At 54.3% G+C, this 19,222-nt stretch overlaps 2 protein-coding genes across 3 annotated transcripts in view; one reads left to right on the top strand and one right to left on the bottom strand.

The window, feature by feature from the left end:
• Positions 1–17,287, bottom strand: KRT7 (keratin 7). Its single transcript, XM_010964330.3, has 12 exons — positions 17,172–17,287; positions 16,923–17,035; positions 16,019–16,050; positions 12,633–13,343; positions 10,964–11,175; positions 8,823–8,883; positions 7,520–7,615; positions 5,917–6,081; positions 4,676–4,801; positions 2,182–2,402; positions 687–721; positions 1–309 (listed from the first exon to the last, which is right to left on the bottom strand). Exons 4-12 carry the CDS (start codon positions 12,945–12,947, stop codon positions 152–154), a joined length of 1,389 nt encoding a protein of 462 aa, XP_010962632.2. The 5' UTR covers positions 12,948–13,343; positions 16,019–16,050; positions 16,923–17,035; positions 17,172–17,287; the 3' UTR covers positions 1–151.
• Positions 17,266–19,222, top strand: part of LOC141579379 (thiol S-methyltransferase TMT1A-like) — a 15,822-nt gene continuing 13,865 nt past the window's right edge. Inside the window, exons 1-2 of one of the 2 annotated variants that reach the window (XM_074374837.1) lie at positions 17,266–17,402; positions 17,761–18,813. In XM_074374837.1, coding sequence (XP_074230938.1) covers positions 18,370–18,813 — 444 coding nt within the window. In that variant the 5' untranslated portion in view covers positions 17,266–17,402; positions 17,761–18,369. Of the gene's footprint in view, positions 17,403–17,760; positions 18,995–19,222 lie in introns of those variants that run through there. The other variant, XM_074374838.1, reaches the window with a different exon arrangement.

Consider the following 19,222-nt stretch of genomic DNA (forward strand, 5'->3'; position numbering starts at 1 on the left):
TGAGCTGGGGCTGGCCCAGGCCTCAGAAAGAGGCTGCTTTATTGGAAGCTATTCTGACATCATTTTTCAGACTGCCTTGCAGTCTTGGGACCAGGGATGGGACTTGTCTTGTAACTATGGGGTCAGGGTAAGGGTCTCCCACTCCCGGGGCTCAGTTGAGGGTGCTCCTGCCAGTAGCAGATGTGGTCCTAATGGAGTAGGTCTTGAGGGCCCCGGGCCCTCCGCCACTGGAGAATCTCAGGGCATTGTTGCCCATGGTTCCTCCGAAGGTCAGCCGACTGCCAGCACCGCCAGTGGAATTCACCACAGCTGAGTGAGAAGGGAGGAGGTCTCCATCAGAGTGAGGCCCACCACCCGAGGCCCCACCCTCCTGCCGCAGCTGCCCATCTTCCTCCCCCCACCCACCTCCCCTTCCCACAACAGCCAGGGCCAGCCCAGAAGGAGCCTCCAACAGTGGTGAGCCTCTGGTCCACGCTGCCCCCAGCCCCACCCTGCCCTCTTGCACGGCTCCCCTGGGCTGTTGAGCCTGCCTGGCTGGATGGGAGCGTAAGGGTCCCTACTGAAAACTGTCAAAGGGAAGGAGGCTCCCGGCCGCCACAAGGCCAGGCCCTCAGGCCAATGTGCCATCCTACAGACCCAGCCTAGTCTGCACAGCAGAGGGGACGGGCCCACAGCCAAGAACTTACAGATGTTCACGGCTCCCACTCCATCTCCGGTCAACCTGGGGGCAGAGGAAAGACCTGTGAGGGCCTCAGCACTGGAAGAACTCCCACACCCCTCTGTCCAGGCCTCAGGCAGCACTGATGCTCCTTTGCTTTGTCTCCACATGCCCAGCCTTCCTTCAGCCTTGTTACAAAATGAGTGAGGAGTAGGGAGGGGGGTTCACTTCGGCCCTCCTGCCTACTGGCTACATGACCTGGGGAGTGTCTCGGAGCCTCCATTTCCTCACCTAACTCAGTACTGACCTCACAGGGTTGTTTGTGATGGTTAAATAACATAACTTACCTAAAGCCCTGGCACTCAGGAGTTGGTCAACAGCAGCCACCTTCATTGTTTATGTGGATGGCTGCCTCCCCTGATTGGACCATAAAATTCTCAAAGTAGGCTGTAGCTTATTGATTCCTGCATCTCCAGTCCCTAGCATGAGGTCTGGCACACAGGAATTACTTAATGTGTGTGGAAATAATTAGTGAATTGTTGATTGAGTGAATTCAGCTCCAGCCTGGACTGAGGAGAGAAGGGGAGGGAGGTGGAGTGGCTTTCAGCAGCCTGTGGGGCTGAAACAAGTCTTGCACTGGAAATTAAAAATCCACTCCAGACAGCTGGATACATTTGCTTTTTGACTCACAGCCCCATTGACACCAAGCCCTCGACCTTCCAGATGCGTTTACTCTGCAGAGGGGTAAAGGAGGTCTCCATTTAGCAGAGGGAGGGAGGGAAGTCCAGTTGTCTCCAGCAGCCCTAAGTCCAGGAAAGGGGCGGAGAAAAACTAAGGGCAAGAGATGGGGATGCTAGGAAGCTTCCAGGCCCCTTGTCTGTTGACCAAATGAGTCAACCAACCAATCACAGTAAGTATGAAGACCCAACTTCAGAGGTTCCATGGCTCTCATGAAAAATTTCCTGTAAGACTAGCCCAGTCCAGCCTTGTCTCAGGCTTCAGGTGAATATGCAGATCTCTCTAGGGACAGGGGGAAATTCACCTCTCCACCAGGATAGGGCAATACCACGGGACTTAGCACTCAGTCATGTAGTGAGAAGCAGCCTGACGCCACTAGAACCAGGAATCAGCAGAGCTTGACCGCACACTGGCCCTGTCCCCTCAATTAATAAAACTAACCAGTTTTCCTTCTGTAAACTAGGGACTCAGGAATACCTGACTTGCTCACCTGAATGTGTTCTGAGGATCAGATAAGATGACCCTGCTAATGGCCACACACACCAAAAGCGCTGTTATCCCCTCAACTTTCCCGCCCACCAAGCTTTACACCATATGGTCTTTCCATCTAAATAGTCATCTCATCCAGGGCAATAAGCAAACATCATCTGTTCCCTCCCTACACCTCCCACTCCCAGTGCCCTGCCGAAGAGTGTACGCAGGAAATGCTTGCAGATGGAGGGATGTTAAGCCCCAGGCCCTACTGAGCCCCAGAGGGATCCCCTGCCCAGCTTCTGTGTCCTCACCTGCTCTCCTCGCCCTCCAGCAGCTTGCGGTAGGTGGCGATCTCGATGTCCAGGGCCAGCTTGATATTCATCAGCTCCTGGTACTCCCGGAGCTGCCGGGCCATGTCCTGCTTGGCTTGTTGCAGGGCAGCCTCCAGCTCTTTCTGCTTGGCGCGTGCATCCTTGAGTGCCAGCTCCCCACGCTCCTCAGCCTCAGCGATGGCAGCCTCCAACTTGGCACGCTGTGGGCGGAAGTGGAGCTGTGAGCTAGGGGGCAGGCCTCGCCAGTCACGGCCTTCCTGCCTCCCCATCCTGCAGTCAGCATGTGGGCAACTTGCTTACAGTGGCTTCACTGGCACCAGCCCACTCCCCCAAGCACCATGGAATCCTAAGGATTTAAGACATGGGTTTTGATATCTAATGCCTAGGTTCCAACTCTGGCTCTGCAACTTACAAGCCATGTGATCTTAGAATCAACCCTTCTAAGCCAGTCTCCTCTTTTCTGAAATAGCAGTAATCACAGTTTCTACCTCACAGGGATACTGCAAAGTATTAAATGAGATAATATACAAGGCCTCGCACAGTGTCTAACATACAGTAAGTGTTTAATAAACACTATTATGATCACTGTTATAAATAAATGCTATTATGATTTACAAATGCCCACTACCCTTAACCCCTAGCTGGAGAAGCTCCAAGTCTATGGGATCCTAATTTAGCCCCCAAATTTCAGGTAGCTGACCGGAACCAAAAATACCTTCAAAACAGGAACCAGTTTGGAACATGCCCAGAACAGGGAGACTTGGAGCATAGAGACACTGCTTGAAACCGTCACACCCCAGATCAATAGTCCCCCAGGTTTGGACAGGGGTGGTATGATGCTCAATGGACTTGAGCCGCAGCTGCAGCTTCCTGCCACGCCTTACTATTCCCTCTCCTGTGGCCCGTCCCCCACTAGAAGAGCCTGTCCAGTCCTGGGTGGCCTCTTGTTCAGCTCAGAGGGCCACCATCCCCATCCCCAAGCCCAGCGCTCCTCCTCCTTCCTTCTCATGACTGTCCTCTGCCCTCAGATCCTTTCCTCTCAGTGCATGCACTCTGCCTCGCTGCCAACACCCCCAATCCTCCCCAGGAGGCTGGCTGATGCCCTCTGCCCCCATCCACTGGTCGGTGCCCTTCCCTGTCACACTCTTGCCCCCTTGGCAGGGCCATCCCACTGCCTCTGAGCCCCTTGATGGTGGTAGACTCCCCCAGCTCCAGGGTGTGGCTCTGCCTTGGCATGGGGAGAGGAGAACCAGATGTGACAAGGGATTTGGGAAATGGTCATTTATTATTCTGTGCCTCCCCTCCTGGCCTGGACGCTGGGCTCGCTGCACCGGTGATTCATGGCCCTGCATCTATGCCAGGAGGCAGCCTCTGCCCTCCCCCTCATGTAAACAGGCCTGCCGGACTCCAAGGGGAGGACACTTCTGGGTAGATCACCCCCACCTCCCAGGCTCTGGCTCACCTGAGAGTTAGCCCTCTGAAGCTGCTGCACCCATCGGCTTCTCTCCCTCCCCGCTGCAGACCCCTGCTCTGGCTTCGCTGCCCTCCCACCCCCATGCCTTGGCCAGGGCTTGGGGGACCCTTCCTCATCAATGTGCCCCACCCCAGCTTCACAGCACATCCTCCCATCAGTCTGTTATCTGAAACCTGTGCCCCGACCATGAGTGAGGTGCTGGGCAGGGAGGAGCAGTGAACCAGACAGAAGCAGGGTCCCTGCTCTTAAGGCATTTTTAATATTCCAGTGGAGGTGGGGGACAATACTTATTTATACTTAATTAGTAAGACTTACCTAGTAAGTCAGTAGTCAATAAGACAGAAAATTTCAGAGAGTAGTGAGTGTTTCAGGGAACCTCATACAGACTGCTGAGAGAGATCCCTGAGAAGAGGTCTTCTGTCCTAAAGCCCAGGGGGGAGAAGAGGGTAGCCACGTACGGAGCTGGGAGAACCACATTCCAGGTGACAGGAACACCGCGTGCCGAGGCCCTGAAGCATGAAGATGCTTGGCAAATGGAAGATACAGGAAGCAGCAAGAGCACAGCGGGAGAGGGAGCGGTGGGGAGTGAGGTCAGTGGATGGGACAGGGCCTTGCGAGCCACAGTGAGGGACTCTGCTGCCTCCGGCCCCCCGCTTCTAGGGACACTGGATGGCACCCAGAGCTAGGTGCATGAAGAGGGCCCAGTATCAGTGTGGTAACAAATGGTGGCTCTGGCTAGCCAGCCTGAGGCTTCCTCCATAGGCTGTAGGCCCAGCTAGGACCCCTATCCTCCCTTCGGTCAAGCCAGGACCTGGCCAGGAACGTTTTGTCCTGGGGAGCTCACACGTGGGCCAGAGAGACTTGAGCTGCACCAGCCTCTGCCTCCAGGGCCGTAGGGACAGGGCTGACACCCTCGCCCCTAGCCTTTGGCTCCTCATCCTGAGCTTGGCCTCAGCTGGCTGCCCTTCACATGCCTCAGGGAGGAGGGCTGGGGCCCACCTGGTTCTTGATGCTGTCGATCTCCGCCTGCAGCCTCTGGACGGCCCGGTTCATCTCCGCAATCTCATTTCGGGTATTCCGAAGTTCATCCCCGTGCTTCCCAGCCTGGGCCTGAAGGGTCTCAAACTGGAGAGGCCACACAGAGAAGGATGGCGGGGGTGGTCATGATTACAGGTGACTCGTCTTCTCCCCACCCAAAGAAGGCCCCGGGTTCTGAGTGACAAGCCCTCCAAGCTTATCTTCCCAGGGAGGGACACTCTGACTCCTAGCAAGCTTTGCCCGATGCCAGGAGGCTGGACTCTTGGACATTGGGGTGAGGCAGGGCTTCAGTCTCCTCCCAGCCACGACAAGGACAAGGATGACTCCCCGGGCCCATCCCCATTGATCCCGGGGCTCTTCCCATGCCCATGACGTCCCAGTGCTGGAGAGTCACTGGATGTCTCAGATCCTCACCTATTCACCCCTTGATCAGCACCACCCATTTCACAGATGAGGAGAATGAGTCCCAGAGAAGGGAAAGGACTGCCCGCAGGTCACACAGAAAGTCTAAACCTGGGTATCCTTATTGGCATACGTGTGTTCTCACATGCACCATGGATGACTTCCTATCTCTGCAGAGACATTCCTTTGTGCTGCTTTTAAACCCTCAGGCTTCCTCCCCCGGGACACTGGTTTACCCCAGCACCCCGCTGCCCATTCCCCCAGCACCTGCACCATCAGCTGCCCTGCTCCCATACGGTGCATGTAATGATTAAACCTGCCTGGTCCAGAGCCCTTGGACCCAGGATTCAGTCCCTGCTCCTCCATTCACTAGCTGTGTGGAGTTAGACAAATAACTTAACCTCGAGGTGCTTCAGTATCCTCATCTGTAAAAGGGGGATAATAATAGTGCCCACATAATAGGGCTGTTGTGTGGGTTAAATGAGTCAGTGCCGGTAAAATATCTGAAACACTGCCTAGCACTGTGCACACTTGCCAAATTTTAGTTACAATAATTATTAATCTATGTGCATTTCCTCTGCCCTGCCCTACCCCATCAGGCTGGACTCTCCCTGGGCAGGGACCTGGACTTCGCCTCCTCTTCTTCCCAGGACACTGGAGACCACCACAGACTTAACCCTTGGTGCCTGTCAGCACAGTGGGACCCAGGCCCTGAAGGCTTGGGACTGAGTGAGGAGTAAGGGAAGCCACCACTGAGGACCCTGCCAGGAAGAGAAAATATTCCTCCAGTGGCAGCACACCTTGGTCTGGTACATGGTCTCGGCCTCGGCCCGGCTGCGGTTGGCGATCTCCTCATACTGGGCCTTGACCTCAGCAATGATGCCGTCCAGGTCCAGGGAGCGGCTGTTGTCCATGGACAGGACCACAGACGTGTCTGAGATCTCGGACTGCAGCTCTTTGAACTCCTGTAGGGACAGAACAGAATGTCAGGACCTGGGGCATAACTCATTCCCGTTCCCACCCTGGGATCTTTCCACCCTGGGACCCCCCACTTCCCATCCTAGGATCTTCCCCACACACTAGAGCAAGAAAAAGGGAGATGAGGCCGGAGTGCGAGTGAGTACCCAGGCAGCAAGGGGCACAGCCCAGGCACCTGTTAAATGGCTCCGCCCAGCCCTGGCTCCCGGAAGAGCCCGTTAGCAACTTCTCAAATAAGAGTCTGGCAGGATCACAGCAGACAAACAAGTGAGAGAGTGTGGTCAACTGTGGTGGCTCCTGGCTGTGAGGTCTCTTGTGAGGGGATCGATCATGAGTGGTGGGTAAAATGTCATATTCCACCTTATAATGGAACCCTCTGCAGCCTTTAAAACTGATGATACAGCTGTATTTACAGACAAGGAAATATATGCATGGTATATCATCACATGAAAAAACAACTGATTCTGTTTCATTAAAATATATATTTCTGTGTCTCAGTGTAAACATATGCACAGAAAAAGGCTGAAAAGGTAGACACCAAAATGATAAGAGTAGGTATAGGAGGCCTGTTTTCAATTTTCTGCTTTACTTAATGTTCTGGATTTTTTGCAATGAGTATATATGTCTCTTTTCAAAGGAAAAGAATTGCATATACATGTATATAATACACACACCCCCACACACGTATATAACATATGAAGACTTGCACTGAGACTAGGAGAACCCAAAGTCAGACTCAAGGAGCCAGCCCCTGAAATTAACACATGTGGAAATTCTCTCAGAAGGGCTAATGGAGGCAGGATGCTCAGGCCAAGACTCAACTGAAGAGAAATGAGAACTAGTCTGTAATCAGCCTCAAGTGTAATTATGTCCCAGACCAACCAGATGATCGGCCACCCTCTCCTCTGCACAAGGCCAGAGACTCACACTGATGGGATGAAGAGGTTTTTAAATCCACATGAGGGAAAGGAGCTGGAAGCCGAAGGCAAGGCAAGGCTGAGCAGCAGAGGAGGTGGGAGGGGTGGACAGACAGAATGGCTGAGTTGGGGGCGTAAACCCTCAGGCACTCCAGTTTCTCCTGACTCAGGCTCCCCTGCCAACCCACCCAGGCCACCTGTGAACCCTGTCATTGCCCAGATCCCTTGACATCCACCTGGTTCCTTTCTGCCCCTCCCAATCCCCCTCCCTGGCAAATGGTCATCCCACGTCTCTAGAAGGCCAGTTTTGACTGACTCCACTCTTCTGTGCTGCCTCAGCTCCTCCTGAACTCCTTGCCCACTATAGATTCCTGAATTAGAAAGATTAAAGAGCAGGGTAAACTGCCCAACACACACCCAGACTGGCCCAGAGGCAAGTGGTGGACCAGATGGCTCCCTGGTTAGGAAATGTAGGACGTAGCATCTCTCCCACCCCTGAGGTCCTCACCTCCTCATAGAGAGTCCTGAGGAAGTTGATCTCGTCATTCAAGGCGTCCACCTTGGCCTCCAATTCCACCTTGTTCATGTAGGCAACATCTACATCCTGGGAGGGGTGGTGGTGAGAAGAGGTAGAGGGTCACCATGTTCTCGGTACACAAATCATTTAGCAGGGGCAGGAGCAAGCCAGCATCATCCAGCCCCGACCACTGCCCTACCAAGAAATATACAGCTCCTCCAGGCTGCGGGACGTGCCCACAGCAGGAAGCTTCCTCCACTGGAAGCCCCAGGCTGCGAGATAGGTACCATCACCACACATCCCCAGGACTGAGGTGCCTTCTCAGCCCTGATAGTCCCAAACCTAGCACTTCACCAGTTCCTGAAGGCTTTGATGGTTTACACACCCACCTGGCTCTGCCACCTACGAGCTACATGAACTTGAACAAATCACTTTAACTTTATGAGCTTCAAATTCTCACCAAATGGGAGATCATGAAATCATTCAGACTCGAGGACACTGCTCCCAGAGATGGAAAATCTCCAGCCTAAGTATGGAGCTTGCTGCTTGGGTGACACTGAGGCAGGCCGGCCACAGGTAACACCTCAGGTCCAGGTGACACCTAGGCCCCTGCTAGTCATCCTTCCCCATGGTTAAGCTCCTGGGAGGAGGGCTCACTTCCACTCATCCCTGAATCTCCAAGGACCCAGCACTCTGGGGAAGATTACATTTCTGTGTGTGGGCTTGGAACACAGAGTGAGTGTGCTTTGAATCAGCATCTTAAGTCAAGCCTCTCTCAGATATTCCTTAGGCCTTCCAACCTCAGCTTGCACACCTCCAGGGATGGGGAACTCACTCTGCCTCAGGGCAGCCCACCCTACTCATTCAGCAAATATTGCAGGCCCACCACATGCCATGCTTATTTTCAATTAAATGTTCTGACCATGATAGAACATACCCTTGTTCGGGGTTGAAATTGCCCTTTCTCATTTCCATCCTATAATCTTAATTCTAACCCCTCCAAGCCCAGAAACAAGTCTAGTGACTTCCCAGACACACACACACACACACACAAATACACACACAGATATGCACACACACACACGGACACACATACACGCACATGAGGCAGGCTGGACTAGTAGGGCCTGGCTCCCAGATCTGTCGTTCTCCAAGCCCATCACTCCCTTCTTGTAGACCCCAGCCAGACCTTGACCACAGGACCCTACTGGCTGCTCAGGCGAGAGGCCTGTGGTCCCTTGTCCCATGTGTTTTCAAACAATGCCCCCCCATCCTACCTGTCTGCCCCCCTTACCTTCTTCAACACCACGAACTCATTCTCGGCAGCCGTGCGACGGTTAATTTCATCTTCGTACCTGCAGTGAAGGAGGGCAGTGTGGTGCGGATGCAGTTTTGCCTCCATCCACCCCCCATATCCAGGTGTGAACATCTGCCCTGCCCCGCCCTCACCCCCTTCTTAGTGACACACCTGAGAAAACAGGTGTCAGCTGTGAAACAAAATGTCCCTGACTTTTCCATATGGCTGTTTCTAGGGCTTTGAGTCTTGGTACGGGATGAGGGTGGGGGAGCAGAGAACATGCAAATTAAAGGAAAAGGCTGCGTATACTGGCAGTGAGATGGCAAATAATAATCATGCTTAGGGACCGCTTCATACGGAGCCCGCACTGTTACGTGTTACCCATGCATTTGCTCATTTAATCCCCACAACAGTCCTATAACATTGGTGCCATGCTCAGCAGGGAAAGGAACAGTGGCACAGAGGGGCAGCGTACTCTGCCCAGTCACTAACCTGCTAAGCCCAGACTTGAAGCCCAGAAGTCTGACTCCTGAGCCCACGTCTTAACCACTACTAAATCCCACTCCCTGAGGGTGAAGAAGGGGCCTGAAGGAGCAACCTTGTGGATTCAGGAAGGGGGAAGAATCAGGCCCCAACTAGGTGGCCAAGCCTCCAGCCCCACTCCCACAGCCGCACCCCCCATCCCTCTTCCTCCCAAGGAGCCAGCCTGCCCATAGGAGGACTTTGGCAAAGCAAGGAATAGAGCAAGAGAGCAGTGGGCCTGACCCAGGATTTATTTAATGACTCAAAAAAGGTGTCTGGAACAGGAACTCAGCAGTGCCCACGAGCTGCTAAAGTAGTAGCAGGCACAACGTGGGGCAACCACGGTAGGGAGCAGGATGCTTGGGCAGGCAGAGGCCCTCTAGGAGCCCAGATTCCCAAAGTCCCACTCCCCCACGTCCTCTAGAACAGCTGTGAAAACATCCGCGAGGCCGTCTGTCCTGCCTGGGCGCCTTGCCGCTGGGCCCAGAGGTGTGCAGAGAGGAGCTCCCCAGTAGCTGCACTCAGGACCCTTCCCTGCATCCCCTTCCAGGTCCTCCTTCAGCCTGAGCCTGGAGCTCAGCCTGGCCCCCCAGGAAAGCACTCTGTGTGGGGGAAGTTGTATGTTCACACGCGCGCGCGCACACATGCACACCTACACGTGCACACCTGCCAGCAGGGGCTCACCAGTTGCCCCAGGACTTCCCAGCCCTGCACCTGTCTGGTTCCACCTGCTGCAGGATTAATCCTGTTGACTGTTGCCCTAGGGAAGTCCAGGGGGAGGGGGAGGCACTCCCTGCCGAGGCCTTTGTTTGTTCTACCTCCAGGCAGAGCCAGTGTCCCTGCTCAGGCTTAGTCATACATCCCCAGGCAGAGCACAGAACTCACTCATTCCCCCAGAGTGCCCACGGCAGGGATGCCCAGCCAAGCCTCAGGCTTTGGTGTTTGTCCAATGAGAACAGGCACCTCAAAGGTCTGTCCTCAAAACCCAGTGTTCCCAGCCTCTGCACTCCCTGCCCCTCCTCACAGCCTCCTTGCCAGTTCCTGCCCAGGCCAGACCCACCCCCACAGCCATAGCTCACAGTAATCATTCTCTCTCCTTCTTTCCATCCCAAGTTGGCTCCAAGTCTCCTCCTGGGAGTCAGAGGCCACAAAACAAGCCCCAGCCCTCCCAGTGATCTGCTAACGTGAGCTCGATCAAGCCCCTGAAACTCTGGACTCCCATTCCTCACCAGAACAAAATGGAGCTGTTCTAGAATAATCTAAGAGTTGTGCCCATCTGTCATAGGACACCTTCCGCCCTGCCCTCTCCTGGGCCTTGGTCAGGCACCCAAAGGAAACAGTGCCGATCAGGCCGGGCTGAGATATTTTCACTGCGAGTAAAAAAGTTGGGAGAAAAGACCAGAAGGACTTGAAGATAGCCCCCAGGAACAGAGAGGAGAGAGGAGAGGCAGGGAAGGTGTTAGTCAAGCTCTTCCCTAGTCAAGATCTTCCCTTCAGGAGACCCAGCAGCTGCCACCCTCTGACCCCCGACCCAGAGAGGATTTGCAGAGGGTCAGCTGAGAGGGGCACATTGGCCCAGGGCATAGATGTCCCAGGTCGCACTGGAGGGGCAGTACTTATTCTTGAAGTCTTCCACAACGTCCTGTGTGTTCCGAAGCTCCACCTCCAGGCAGCCCCCATCCAGCTGTAGTGTCTCCAGCTGCTTCCGCAGGCCGGCAATGTGGGCCTCAAAGATGCCCGGGAGGCGGCTGCTCTTGGTCGACTTCTGCTCCTGCAGCAGCGCCCACTTGGTCTCCAGCAGCTTGTTCTGCTGCTCCAGGAACCGCACCTAGAAGGGGCGGGGAGGAGAAAACTGCTGAGGGGCAGACCTCACCACCCACAGCGGGGTTTGGAGGGTCTCCAGCCACCCAGGAGAGCCCACGTTCCCACTGGCTCTTCCCTCAACCTGTGCCCCTAGCCATCGACCTCCTCCTCCAGGAAGCCCACTCTGAACAGGCCTCTCCTCCAGGACTCTCTGTCTCAAGTGTCTCCGAGTGTGTCCAGGGCTCAGGTCGACCTGGTCATTGATGTGTCCCCACGCTTGTGCTTTAGGATCTCCTCCCTCCTCTGCTCCCCATCACATCACAGGTGATGGTCTCCATCTCCCCGTCTGAAGGGCTGCCCACTTCCTGTCTGCATCCTGAGCCTGACTCGGCCCCTCTCCCTTCAGGGAGGGACCTCATCTCTTCCTCTCTAAATATCTCCCCTTCCCTCTTTCTCCAACAAAGCCTCAGGACAGGACGCTTTAATCAAGTAATGTAAATGAGTCCTGGTTATGTGTCCCTAACCACCCAGGAGCACCCAGTATGAGTGGTGGTGGGAAGCAAGTCTCCTCAAAACCAGCAACTCAGGCAGCAGGCCCCAGGGCTGCAGCTCAGCAGCAGGGGAGGAACCCGGGGCTTCCTGCAGAGGCTGCAGCAGAATCTGAAGGATGTGTACGGTCCGAGGGGTAAAAGACAGGAGGATATGGGGGACCAGGGAAGCGGAGGGGTAAACAAAGGCAGGAGAGGGAAAGCCTGCTCTATGCCCAAGGAGGAGGCCCTGGACAGGGGGGCCCAGTGGGGCTAGCCCTTAGTTCTTGGGTCCAGCTCCACCAGTCTGTCCGCCTAAGCTCCATCCCTCACCCCTTTGGGACCTAAATAATTAGGGAAAACATCTCTTAAATGACCCTTCCCCGGGATCCCCTCAGTGCCCCCAGATGAGATCTCCAAGAGCAGGTATAATCTCACTTCCTACCACCAAAAGGAGGCTGGAGGACCAGATAGGTGGGGCAGATGAGTCTGGGAACCTCCCTCCTTCCAGCTCTTTATTTCCAGCATCTGCTAGGTAGTAGCTTGGGGGGTGGAGAGCACCTCTGACTCCACAGCCCCTCTCTAGAGAGGGGAGCCCAAATAAGAAGTCCTGGCCCTGGCATCTGGAGAGCCCAACTTGACTCAAATTACAAAAACGGCCCAAGAACCCCAGCTGGAGACACAGCTCACCAGGGCAGCCAGGCAGACCCAGACACACATTCCGGGAAGAAAAAGCAGGGCGATTTGGGCAGCTTGCTAGAAGAGAGGGGTTGGAGACTGAGGGGAACAAAATAGCCATAGGGTTCTTGGGGTGGTTATGGTCCCTGATACCGGCGTAAAGAGAGCCGGCACCAGCGCTCCCAGGGCCTGGCCCACGTGCGGCATGGCGAGGCGGCTGCTGGGGCCTGGGGCCTGGAGCCTGGAGCCTGTCTCCAGGCAGTGCCGGCCAGCTCACCTTGTCGATGAAGGAGGCGAACTTGTTGTTGAGGGTCTTGATCTGCTCGCGCTCCTCCTGGCGCACCTGCTGGATGGAGGGGTCGATGTCCACATGCAGCGGGGTCAGCAGGCTCTGATTGATGGTGACCTCGCGGATGCCGGCGCCCACGGGACCCCCGTAGGACGAGCGCACGGCCACGCGCGGCCGCGAGGCGCCCAGGCCGTAGAGGCTGCTGCTGCTGCTAGCGAAGCCGCCGGGGCGCACTGAGCTCAGGCGCACCTGGGCGCTGCGCCCCGGGAAGGCGGCGGAGCGGGAGCTGAAGTGGAAGGACATGCTGGCTGGGCTGGGCTGGGCTGATCGGCGGGCGACAGGGGACCGAACTCGCTGACCTCCGCGGACTCGGCCCCTTTTATCAGCTAGACGCGGCCGGATCAGCTTACACAGGTAGGGGCGGGGCTGGCCGCCGGCCACCTTTCTCTGCCTGCCCGCCCCTCCCGGGGCCGAGTTTCCGCCCTCTGCGCGGTCCTCTCCAAGGCAGCCCAGGCTTTCAGTTCCAGCCGGAACTGTCTAGAGTGGGGAGGAGGGCCGTAGACGCCAGACCCTTTGATGCAGGCGAAGCAGAAAGCTGAAGGAGACAAGTGGTCCCAGGCGATCCGAAACAGGTTCAATCAGGGAAAGCTTCCTGGAGGAAGCTTGGAGAAGGGGTGAAGAATATCCAGAATCCTGGGACTAGAGCAAAAGCTCAAGCCGTAGAAGATTGGGAGAAGAGGTGGACCAAATGTTCTAGTCTAGGTTTCAGCCCCTAGTCCCCTCCCCAGGCTTCTGAGTGCCAGAAAGGCATTCCCTGACAGCATCCCTCCCAAGTCCAGCTCCTCCTTGAGACATCAGCTCAGTTCTTGAGTAAGCTGACCCAAGGGTGGGCCTGGCCTAGCTAGTTTGCCTGGCCACATGGCCCTCCACCTCGTTTCCATATAGAAACTAGGCCAAATGGGGCATGACCCCACTTCTTGCCCCTCTCCGCCCCACTCCAATACACATCTGAAGCCCAGAGGCCCCTGGTAATGGTTACCCTGGGCCTGAACTTCCCCCCACCCCCAAATCACATTCCTGTCCATTTTTTTATTTGACTCTGGAGAAGGGGACACCTGTGTGTATTTGGGACGCTACATGTGAAGGTCTATACACTTGTCTGTGAACACACCTGCAGGTCCTGAACTTCACTGGGTGCACACCCAAGACATGTGTTTACATCTGTGTTTGCATGTCTGTAAACGTATTTCTATAAGCAGGAGTCTGTATTCTGAGGCAGGGGCATAAGTGTGTCTGGATACACACTTGCACACTTTTGCACGCATGTCTATGCACTTGCTTGTGTTTGCACTCACTCCTCCCTACCCCCGACCCCTGCCCTTTTGCTGTTTAAAGGTCCCCAGCTCTCATCATCTCCCCCACCTGAAGCCACCACCAAACAATTCCCAGCAGTTTCAAACTGAGCCCAAGATGGGGATAAAAGTTGTCCTGGAACCGGGACCGCTGGACCAAGACAGCTAAGCACTGGCCTCGCTTCCCAGTAGCCTCCAGCCACGAGGGCCACACCCTCTGCCCAGCCCTGTCCGCATTTCGCCCGGCTATAGGGGCAGCCTGAGGAGCTTTTGGAAAAGACAGCCAACCGGACTGTCCTCTAGCCCCACCCAGTGAGCTAGCAAGGTGTCACCTCAGACCAAGCCCTTGGGGGCACCCTGGGTGGAGGAGGGTGGGGACAGAATGCCATCCCTGGTTTTCATTTCAGTTAGACAAAGACTAACGGGCAGCAGCCCCCTCTCAGTGACCTCAGGAGAGATCCAGGCCCCCTCCCCTTCCTCTCCTTGGGCCGAGGGATGCCCAAGGAGAACTTCAGTGGTGTTGGCTCAAGAGTGTGTGTGTGTGTCTGTGTTTATGAGAGAGAGTGAGAGAGAGAGGAGAGAGAGAAATTTAACCTGGAATTCTCAGGTGTAGCTTAAAAAGCATACAGATTTGGCCTCAGGCTATTGCAGTCATGGGAACCAGCTCCTCCCCGCCCCTAACCCCCAAGCTGGCAAAAGAGACCAACTGTTTAACTTCCACACACCGCACACTATCATTTACACACACATTCATACACACACACACATAAACATATGTACAAGTACACACCACATCATTCCCACACATATGCACACACACACACACACACACACACGCACAATATGTCATTCAGATAGACACATACCACATCAGATAGACACATCACACATGCACCTACACACATATGTACCACAACACACACACACACTCACACACTCCAACGTCCTTACCCATCAGCGCCCATCCTCAGTTCTTTTCCCACTACTTCCCGCCCCAGCCTCTAGCCCTCCACCCGCCCCAAACCTACCCAAGTTCCACAGCTGGTCCCTGAGCTGCTCCGCCCCCACCAGCCACCGCACTGGCAACCCCCACTTTATCTGCTCTAGAGAGGCTGCTTCCCACCCAGGCCAGGAATTCCTCCAACCCGCCCCCCCCCCCCACTACTGCTCCCCTGGAGCCTGGCCTGAGAAATCTTTGGCAGACCACTACTGGTAACCCTAAGTCACTGCCCCTCCCTGGGCCACAGTTTCTCCACCAGAGATAAAAGCCCCAGGTTCAAGGGGAGAGGGGACTGGGAGGACACTGCAAAGGAGCAAAGTCTGCAGGCTTTTCAGGCCTGGGCCGCAGCCTTGCCTCCAGCCACATTTCCCCATTCCAGACCCACCCAGTATCCGCCCCTCGCCTCTCCATCCCCTCCCTCAAGTGTTCCTGGCGTCTCCAGCCTTCCCCAGTCTCCTCCTGGCTCTCTATTACCAGGCTGGCACCAGGAACCCATTCTCAGTGCCAGGCTGCACACAGAAATACCCCCCCAGAAGGCTTCACCAGGTGCTGTCCACACCGAGAGGCCAAATTCCCAGCCCACAAGAGTGCCCCATCCAGTGGTTCATCTGAACTCAGTCTCCCACCAACCCATGCCTCTGCTGGCCTCCCAGAGACCCCCTTAGGGGATTAGGGGCAGAAGCTTGAGATGAATTCATCCCCCAAACCTTTCCCAGTTGCCCTTCCCTACCCCAGAGGCTCACTCCCATCTCTGTAGAGTTCTGTCACTCACACATACGTACGCACACACGCACATGCGCGCAAGTGACACTGCCATACACACTCACACGTCCTCCACTCCCTGCCTGGACCCAGCTATGGAAAAACAAGCAGCCCCAGGTCCTCAGGCCCCCTTGGCTTCATTAAACCTGCCCAGACATCACGGTCCTACAGCCCTTGCAGATGGAACTGTCTGATCCTCTCCTAAGAGGTCGGGGAGACATTCCTTCTGGCTCCTGGCGGCTTTCAGAACCATTACTCACTGTCCATCTCCTAAAAACACGTCCTTGGACTCCTAGAGAAAAAAAAAATGTTTAAGATATGATTTGTTTTCATTATCTTGGAATTCCAATGATTGCAATCATAACAACAGCCATTTAACATTTCCCCACGGCATGTAATACTTTAAAAACAAAGTCAAATGATGAAACACAAGGAAGCAACATATATGACAGGCCAACAGGCTACTTTCCAGAAGAGACAAATCCACAAGGAAAAGTCAATGCAAGCAGAAAAGTGAGCAACAGACATGGACACTGTCAGCCAGTGTTTACGTAGTACTGACTTTCCGTGTTCCTGGCCCTGTTCTAATCGCTCTGCAACAGTGTATGTTATTATCTCATTTGAAGAGAGGAAACTGAGGCACAATGAATTTAAGCCCATTGTCAAATGCCCAGTGTGCAAAAAAGCCAAGATTCTCTTTAGAGGGCAAGTTGGTGGTAGCTATCAAAATAAATGACATTTGCCTTTACCCTCAGTAAACAAAACACATCAAATGAAGACACTTGTCCTTGACCAAATTCTTCCACTGCCAGGAACTTAGCCTACAGATGCTCTCACCAAAAGTGCACACATGCGTCTGGTCTCTGCCGCCATTATTTTATATTCACGAAAAACAGGAACAACATGAATGCCCATCCATGGGATGTGACTGAATGCATTGAGCTACATACATTCTGAGGAATGCTATCTGTTGAAAAGAATAAATTCCTTTATATACTGATTGAAATTTTACCTTTATATATTTCTTGCCCAAATAACTGTAATTTTTAAAAATCGTAAGAGCCCGATGCCATCAGCTATACCATGTCTACCCCCTCCCGTGTCGCTGGTCCTTGCGGGCCCCACAGTCACCTCCCGACCGCCTGGCCACGCCCTCACACTCACCAGGGACTCTGGCACCTGGTTCCTGGTGTTCCTCTCCACCCTGGCACCCTCACTCTGCAAGCACATGACCCACTCAGCAGCTTAGCTCGGTCGTTCCTTAGCATTCTTCTTCACTGAGAAGAATCAAAGCCCTCTGATCAAAGCTCTTACCTTCTTTTCCCTGCCCACACTTACCTCCCCACCCATCCTTTTCTCTCCCTTCAGGATCTGAAAACAAATTGTCTCTCCACCTGCGCCCTGAATGCCAACCTCCTTCGCCTCTTCAGATATAGGATTCCATTCAGCAGCCACCACTTCTGAACACTGTCACCCTTTTTCTCTTGTTCTCCCTCCCCTCCCTCCGACTGCCTTCCCGTTGGTCTGTGTGCACTTTTATTGGAGCTGGAGGGCTAGAAGCCAAAGGTCAGTGGGCCGAAGTCTGAATGGGGTGAGGAAGTGGAAACCATGCATGCAAGAGACAATTTCTAATGGAGTTTGGCGGTAAGAGGAAGTGAGATGGGAAAGTAGCTTGAACGGAAAGCAAACTGCAGGAAAGGATTATTGTAGGATAAGAGACCTGAGCGTGTGGGTTGGTGGAGGAGCAAACGGGCCACAAAGAGAGATGTTAAATATGAGAGGAGAGGGGGCACTAATTAATGAGGGAGGGGGTGGGGTAGAGGAGGGGTTAAGAGTGGAGGGGCGGGGTCGTGTTCTCCTGGTGCAGAGGAGAAACCCCTCTACATCTGCGGCAGGAAGGAGCTACAGGTGGACAAGGGTCTAGATATTCAAAGGTGGGCAGAAGTGGCTAGTTCAGAGAAGTTTCTACAGACTTTAAGAGAATGGCTATTTCTGCTTCCAGAACATTCTGTGGGGCCGTCCTGACCAAATGCCCTACCTGATCATCCTGTGCACGCACTTTCTCTGGTCTCAGTCACATGACAGTGGCTCTCCCTGAAAGGTCAGCAGTCTCCGGGGACACCATGCAGCACCAGGTGAAAGGCGGGGACTCTGCCTCAAGCTGCTGACTCCCAGCTACACGGCCTCACAGCTAAACTCTATGAGACTCAAGTTTCTTCTTCTGTAAAATGGGGGATTAATTGTGTCTGTCTCATGAGGCCTTTTAAGTATTGAAGAAGATGATGCAGAAAATATACTTAAATAAATGGGAGTTGTTGCTGTTGTTGATGTAACTGTGGCACCAGAACATCTGCTCATGGCGATTCCTACCTTCTCTTTGCTGATAGGCGCCAGAGGAGATTAGGACTCAAGACACCACTTCCTTTGATTTGTCCCTCATTTGATGACTCGCTACTACCGGGAGGCTACAGGGTGTTACACTACCACTCCCACCCCCCTCCCATCCCCCCACCCCCCATCTCTGTGGTTCTTCGCTTAGTTTCCTGCACGCTGCCCATTGACCATCCTCACCCGCCTTCTCTTTCCTTCCATCTGCATCCTGGCATTTCCCATGTACCTGCTGAACTTCCTGGGCGTGTGGAACTGGATATGCAAAAAATGGTTCCCCTACTTCTTGGCAAGGTTCACTGTGATGTACAACAAACACATGGCGAGCAAGAAGCGGGAGCTCTTCAGCAACCTGCAGGAATTTGCGGGCCCCTCCGGGAAGCTCTCCCTGCTGGAGCTGGGCTGCGGCACTGGGGCCAACTTCAAGTTCTACCCGCCTGGATGCCGAGTGACCTGTATCGACCCCAACCCCAACTTTGAGAAGTTCCTGGTCAAGAGCATTGCCCAGAACCGACACCTGGAGTTCGAGCGCTTCGTGGTGGCTGCCGGGGAGAACACGTACCAGGTGGCGGACGGCTCCATGGATGTGGTGGTCTGCACCCTGGTCCTGTGCTCCGTGAAGAACCAGAAGCAGATCCTCCAGGAAGTGCGCAGAGTGCAGAGGCCGGTGAGTGCAGGGGTGTGAGGTGGGAGAGACCATCTTCATTGTGTGCTAAGCTCATAGAGCACCGGCTGCTTGGATGCCTGTGGGCTTCAGGCACAGTTTGCACAGGCCTTAGACAAGCCACTTCACTCATTCTTTTATTCATTGATTTAGTCAACAAACATTTAGAGAATGTTGACTTTGTAGCAACACAGTATTTCCAGGTTGAGAAATGAGTCTCAGAGAAGGTCAAATGACTTTCACAAAGAAGGCTCACAGAAATGGTAGATATACAACTAAAATGGGGGCGCCTTAACTTCTAAGTTAAGAAGACCTGGCCAGAGATCTTCTCACCAAGCCACCTCTCTAGTGGCTTCCAGCCTGGGACTTCCTATGTCCCATCACAACTATGAGAACAGTGAAGCCCTAAGAG

This window comes from Camelus bactrianus, chromosome 12 (assembly GCF_048773025.1).
Source record: "Camelus bactrianus isolate YW-2024 breed Bactrian camel chromosome 12, ASM4877302v1, whole genome shotgun sequence".
NCBI classification, from domain to species: Eukaryota; Metazoa; Chordata; class Mammalia; order Artiodactyla; family Camelidae; genus Camelus; species Camelus bactrianus.

What these genes read in the sequence shown, in the direction of transcription:
- KRT7 (XM_010964330.3), bottom strand. Translation starts at nt 12,947, where the DNA reads ATGTCCTTCCACTTCAGCTCCCGCTCCGCCGCCTTCCCGGGGCGCAGC. An exon ending in AGACCATGTACCAGACCAAG is followed by an intron (nt 4,802 to 5,916) that starts GTGTGCTGCCAC and finishes TGGCCTCTCCAG; the next exon opens with TTTGAGACCCTTCAGGCCCA. An exon ending in AGTGGGAGCCGTGAACATCT is followed by an intron (nt 310 to 686) that starts GTAAGTTCTTGG and finishes CTTCTCACTCAG; the next exon opens with CTGTGGTGAATTCCACTGGC.